Source organism: Malania oleifera, chromosome 10 (assembly GCF_029873635.1).
Source record: "Malania oleifera isolate guangnan ecotype guangnan chromosome 10, ASM2987363v1, whole genome shotgun sequence".
In the NCBI taxonomy this organism is placed as follows: domain Eukaryota; kingdom Viridiplantae; phylum Streptophyta; class Magnoliopsida; order Santalales; family Ximeniaceae; genus Malania; species Malania oleifera.
The window spans coordinates 92,076,701-92,083,209 of record NC_080426.1 but is presented as its reverse complement, the minus strand read 5'-3'; the positions used below and the strand labels follow the sequence as shown (position 1 = coordinate 92,083,209).

Genomic DNA, 6,509 nt, shown 5'->3' with positions numbered 1-6,509 from the left:
ATTATTTATATTTTCGCAATTTATATTTAGTTGTCTTGTTACTTTCCCAACAACAAGGCCAGCCAATCATTTCCCTACTTTCAATGCCTAGAAACCAAGTTTTTATCTTCAATCTGTAATGCTATAGCCCTGACCCCGCTAACTTCCTTGCCCCAGTGGAATTAAAAAAAAAAAAAAATGTAAAATGAGCTACCAGTCACCGTTTCTGTCAAAATCGTTTAATTTTGTTAATTCTCTGTTTGGATGCTGAGAAATGGTGGGAAGAACATAAGAAACATGGGGGAAAAAACACCACTTAGCTAAGCTCAATACAATTAATAGTTGGCATGATAGTGAGATTTGCAAATTTTGGAAATTAGAATAATAAAAGAACACCCTAACTCCTTTTTTGTGGTTTTATTTTGCTTTCCATTTCTTCATTTTTCCCAGAATACAAACAGAGGGCAAAATAAAAAATAAAAAAAAAATAAAAAAGGGAAGGAAGAGTAATTTTGCAGAATGCCGGAGTTTTTGAATCTGCAAACTATTTTCAACAAACTTTTAGTCCATACTCCCCCATTTGATGTGAAAGAAAACTGGTTTTGCATTTGCGTGCTCGCGCGGGCGCGCGTCCATTTATATATTAAGTTTTGTTCTACAAAAACTAAATGCGTTGCAGCCTATGTCTGCATTATCAACTCACTTGAGACTTGGAAATTTGGCTGTAAGTTGGTGAGGCTATTGGACTGCTGAAAGTCAGATTGATGCCATGCATGTTCTGTTCAGCTAGTGCCCGCAATTTGTTAAGTTCAGGCAACACTACCATCCCAAGATCCGGTCTATCTTTCCTTCTCAGCTCTGCACACTGAAGCGATAGCTTTGCAAAGTGCAGAGTCTCTTCCATTGGCCAGTCAGGAACAGCCGGGTCAAGCATCTGAGCAAAAGTTCCTCTCTCAATGGATGCTTCAACATGATGAGTCAACCCCATTGGGGGCTTGGCTGTAATTATTTGTAGGAGCATGATCCCAAGTGAATAAATATCAGACTTTATTCCAAGCATCCCAGTTTGCTGGTATTCTGGATCTATGTAACAGAAGGTGCCGGCTGTTGAAGTCATGCGATACTGAGTTACATTATTGGATACAGATTGAGGGACAAGCCTGGCCAAGCCAACATCACTAATCTTGCTGACATAGTTACGGTCAAGCAATATGTTGGCGGGTTTCAGGTCACGGTGTACTAGAGGTTCTGGCTTGGTCTGGTGGAGAAAAAGAAGACCAGTACCAATCTCCGCAGCAATTCGGAATCTAAGCTGCCAAGGAAGTACTGGGGTATTCCCTCGCCGGAAGAGACGATCTTCTAAGCTTCCATTAGCCATGTATTCATAGACCAGGCAGCCATACTCCGGGCAGGCTCCAAGGAGGAGAACCATGTTGGGATGCCGTATGCAGCTAAGTATTTCAACCTGCATTAGAGCTGTCAATATGAATTTGAAGAAAACATTGACTTTTTACCAATATAAAGTTAGTTATGATCTAGGTCTACAAATATGATTGGTTCAAATGGGCTTAGTTGTGCTGTGCACTGGCTGCTAGATTTAGAAGAACAAATTGTACCATTAAATTGCTGGATATGCATACCAAGTTCTAGCTACAAGAAAGTTGTAGGCTTTATTCAGTAAAATTCCTAAACTTGAATGATGTGCGTAAGTCGTGTACCTCTTGCTGAAACTGTGACCTTCCTTGAGCTGCATCTGGACGAAGAACTTTTACTGCAACTGGCGTATGGTCCAGATAACACTTGTACACTGGCCCATAACCTCCTTCCCCAATCTTGCGTGATTCCAGAAAGGACTCAGTTGCTGATTCAATCTCATTAATTGAGTATTTTCGATACCTGGCATCGTTTTGAGCCAGAGCATCTAGTGCTCTCTTCTTCTTCCCTGCTTCTCTGAGGGCCTTCTTTTCTGCATTCATTCTTTTTAGTGCTTCACGTTCTGCAATCTTTTGAGCTGCTTCAGCTGCCTGAATAGCGGCTCTACACTTAGCTTTCTCCTGCTCTACCATTGCAAATGCATATTCTTCAGCAAGTCGTGCCTCCTCAATTTTATGTTCTTCTTCAATCTTCCATCGGTGGAGTTCCTTGGCCTGCAATGGAAGTCCACCAGATTTTATGTTTCTCATGTTGGCATTTGAGGTTTTAAATTTTTTATATTGTCATATGCACTGTATTTATTTCAATTTCTGCCAGTTCTATTTCTCAACATCATTCCAATACCAAGAAAAAATGCTATAAAACCTCAAAATTTTCAGTTTCACCAAGGTCGAAGTTTATCAAACAAGTTTAAAACCTCACTAGGTGCAGAATTCAGCCATAAGTACCTGCTGCTTTGCTGAAAGTGCTTCCTTGCATGCTGTACTGTACATGTCCATTGTTTGCTTGAGCTCTAGCTTGAGCCTTCGCATTTCAGCTTCGACATCATCCTATAATAGTTATATTCGGAACAGCAGCATTAGTTTTCCATTCTGCAACTCTTTACTTGCATAAACGCACATACTTGCATGCATAAGCCTACACCCTCATGGTTTATTCAGGTAAATTTACATTGTAACTTCCGCTTTCTAAGTTGTTGTTATTCTTGATGTTTTTGAAAGCTAAATGGTTGATTAATGTGAAATGATAAAACGGTCGAGAGACATTGAAACAGGGAAACTAGGCATATATCTACTGGATAGAGCAAGTGCTGCAGAAGATTATTACACTACAGAACTATTTCCCAGATCAAACTCTCATAGCACACTCATGGGCTTGGCAGATGATGTAACACATAAGTTACTCATTTTAAAATTGGTAATACTTAAAACAATCACATATGGCTAAAAACATGCATAATTTAGTATGACTGTATGTATGAGTGTGTGTAGATGCCTACTGAGTTTTAAGTACTGTTTTGGTGAAATTACATGAACACCTACTGTGTTTGGTGATGGCCATGATGATGTCCCACTTTCTCCAGAGTTAGATGAGAAATCATGTGAATAGTTATGCTCAGATGGCTTGGCACCTGGTGAGTATGCTGACTGATAAAGTCTGTAGTTTGTGTCCGAGCTATTCGAATGCTGGTGGGTTAAGGCAAATTCCAAATTCTCATAAAATGGGGACATGTGGTCAGTGCTAGGCCTGCCAGAGCTCACGAAGGATATATCAGATTCTAGAGGAGAGTGGTCCCCTTGTAATTTGCCAATTGAAAGCGGGTGAGGTCTGTTAATTGAAAGAGGAGAACGGCCCCCATGTGATTTGCTAATTGTAGTTCTACCCCTACCAAACGGTGACCTGTTTCATAAGCTATGAGTTAGTCCTTCCCTCTCATAGAATAAACCAAATAATGTCTTTTCTTTTCTAGCATATTCTATTTTTAAAGAACCAGAATGCCGTATAAGGCATGAAATAATTGCAAATATATGCAACAGAAACATGAAACTACAGGATAAAGAAATTGTTATCCGTTTTGTATCCTAGATGTCTAAATTAATATTCTTTTGGTGTGCTCCTAAGACAGTACCCCATATGAAAAACCTTGAGACTTAGTTTATAGTTTGAATGGGTCATGACTTACTTGATTTCAGTGTCCTCATTCAGGGTATCAGATGAACTTGGTGACTTCTCTGTTACTAAAATAGGATAAGTATTTGTTAGGAACAAGGAGCAAACTAATTAGTAGAAATTGAGAACGTGATATTATTTAAATTGCAGAACAAACCTCTTGAACCACTGTTATGCGAGAAATGTGCCTCAGCTGTTTCTGAAATGCTGGATTGACTTGTCGATTGGTGTTGAAAGCTTGCATTGCCACTGCGGGAATGGCTATTCGATTTCATCCCCATCATCTTTTCCCTGGAGACGACATAAACTTCGCAGAACCGTGGTGCATTTTTCTTCACGTTACTTGTAATGTCTCCTGTTTTGTGTCTTTGGAATAGAAAGATAAAGAGTTAACAAAATTGCACTAATCGCTTCTTATATGCATAGACGCACTCTATAGATCTATAATGCCAATTTGAAGCTTGAATTTGAGCGTATGAGAAATGTGCAAACTTTCAGACTTGCTTCCAACACCTAAAAGTGAAATGATCAGCTTTACTTGAACAGATGATGTTATTTTAATTATTGAGCTGTTTGGCTTTATTTAAGTGCGATGTGTGTGGTAAAAGATTTGGAATTTTTCTTTTTTTGTGTTGTTGAAATGATGCATTGCATGCTTACATTTGCTGCCTGTTCTGGGATTAAAGAATGCATGCATAATGGTATGCAATTTAGGACATTTGAATTAGTTCCTTCTCTAACATTTTAAAGAATGAGGATATTTAAGTATAAGATTTTGTTCAAGCATTTTTTCAGGTGTTTGACAATGAAGAAAACAAGATGAGTATAGTTAATTACCTTAGTGGTGCACCCATTACCAAAATCTCAATTGAATGGTCTGTAACATAATCAACCAATGCTTTTGACACATCTGAATCTTCAAGAATGACCTGGTGACACTTCATCTGTTGCAAAGATTGACCAGAGAATGAAGTAATTGAAAGATTAGTTTGAGAAGGAAACTCCTACTCTCTTAAGGGTAAATGGAATGGTTCAATAGATGATTTTAGAAGTTACACATTCAACATTTTCTCACATCCCTCAATGAGTGTGTGCGCGCGCGTGTGCACATGAGGATGTTAGAAGAAATGTAAATGTTCTGTAAAAATTATGTATAGGAAGTACAAATCAGCAGAACCCACATCTCTACGAGCACAAAAGCAACGGAAGGGACTGAACAGCTCCTTGGCATGATGTTCACACTGTTGTTTATGCGCTCTTGCAACTTCATCAGTGGCATCGGAGCTAGACTGGCTCCCAGCTGCGCAAACACAAAGAAACCCAAAAGAATTAAAAAAAAGTTTCCATTACTTACATTCTGTCTTTGTCTTTGAACAACGATTGTAGAATCTAGACCCTCTTGACCTTAAATACTCTGCAAACCAAAGGAAAAATTAAACAAAAGCAAACCATATTTGCCCAAATCACTCAAAACAAAGTCTAGCTAGGGTGTGGGTATCCAATGAGATTGAATTGCCCCATTGCAAATAAATACATACATACAAACAGTCATACACACACACACACACACAGATATATATATCAATGAAATTGCCAAAGGAAAATTTGATGTCATTAACAACCAAATGTAAATGCCTCTAATTAATTAACAAGTGGCTGATGCTCTTCAATATTTTAAAATAATAATAATAATTATTATTTATATAGGGGGGAAGAGAGAGAGAGAGAGAGAGAGAGAGAGAGAGAGAGAGAGAGAGGGAGCTAGGCAGAGAGAGTACTTGCAGAGGGAAGAGGAGAGGCCATTTTTTCGTTGACATGGAGGAGTGCGATAGCTTGGGTTCTGCTGGCGATATGATCAATAGCCCATTTCAAAGCATATTGGCTGCCTCTGTCCCTATCTATTGCCACTGCTATCATATTACCCTTTTTCCCTCCTTCTCCACCGCCACCACCACGAGCATGTCGTGCCATCAACTAATCAATTTGCTCTCTCCCTCTCTCTCCCCACCAAATCAAAAATTATCTATCTTAAATCATCAGCTTCAGCGTCAGGAACAGGAGGAACCTCGAACACTGCAGCCCCTCTTATACAACGTCCGCCACATTTCTCAACAATTAACAAATTAACGACTACATTTCCCGAGAAACAAAAAAATCCCATTACCCTCCTCCTAAGAGGGATCGAGTTGGTTTGCATACCCAGTCATCCCAATTAACCATTTCGCATAATGCTCTTGTTTCTATACTCTATATTTAGTTTTTTAGCTGTTTCGGTTTAATCCATCCAACGTCCCCAGCATTACAGAGATGATGAACACCCCATCAATTTTGGAAGCAGGCGGGTTTTTTAGTTTTATATTGTGGGGTCACCCCTCAAAATAGCTCTCTCCACTGCATTCCATTCCGTTCCAACCATGGTTTTAAATAACTGCTGTGACCATGGTTCACTGCAAAATCAGTCGGAAGAAAAATAATGGCTGCAGCGACCATTACGTAAAGGCTGCTACATAAATTATGTAACGACCGAAAAATATATTTTATTTTTTACTTTTTCTTCTTATTTTTTCCCCTCTCTTTCATAAACCATCCTCAATATACCATGTGACGAGATGTGGAAAAGATTATAATGAGGATGACAATGATACAAAATTTTACTATTTCTTTAAATACTTACAAAAGATGCATTAATTAATAATTTGAGAATATTAACTCGTCAGAAAAATATTTTATTTTCATAATATTAGTAATGTGATATTTATATTCTATATTTTTCAACTTCAACCTACTTTCTTTTCTAACTGTTTTATATTTGTATTATCATATGTTTTATGTGTCTAATAGATTAATGGAGTGTATAATGTATTTTTGTTTTATTAATTAATTTAGCGCACATAATAATTTATCACTAATAAGAACAATGAGAAGTA

The 6,509-nt window shown here is 38.1% G+C and overlaps 1 protein-coding gene across 1 annotated transcript; it reads right to left on the bottom strand.

Annotated features, from left to right (window-relative positions):
- Positions 1–589: 589 nt before the first annotated feature.
- Positions 590–5,753, bottom strand: LOC131165999 (U-box domain-containing protein 35). The gene is made up of 9 exons (XM_058124206.1): positions 5,361–5,753; positions 4,764–4,882; positions 4,420–4,526; positions 3,740–3,948; positions 3,596–3,650; positions 2,955–3,312; positions 2,361–2,462; positions 1,698–2,126; positions 590–1,444 (listed from the first exon to the last, which is right to left on the bottom strand). Exons 1-9 carry the CDS (start codon positions 5,551–5,553, stop codon positions 674–676), a joined length of 2,343 nt encoding a protein of 780 aa, XP_057980189.1. The 5' UTR covers positions 5,554–5,753; the 3' UTR covers positions 590–673.
- Between the last annotated feature and the right edge of the window lie 756 nt (positions 5,754–6,509).

Excerpts from the sequence above, each read along its gene's own strand:
- LOC131165999 (XM_058124206.1), bottom strand. The coding sequence starts at position 5,553 with ATGGCACGACATGCTCGTGGTGGTGGCGGTGGAGAAGGAGGGAAAAAG. Across the intron at positions 4,883-5,360 it reads CTCTCCTCTTCCCTCTGCAA|CTGGGAGCCAGTCTAGCTCC; the intron begins GTACTCTCTCTG and ends GTGTTTGCGCAG. Across the intron at positions 3,651-3,739 it reads GCATAACAGTGGTTCAAGAG|TAACAGAGAAGTCACCAAGT; the intron begins GTTTGTTCTGCA and ends ATCCTATTTTAG.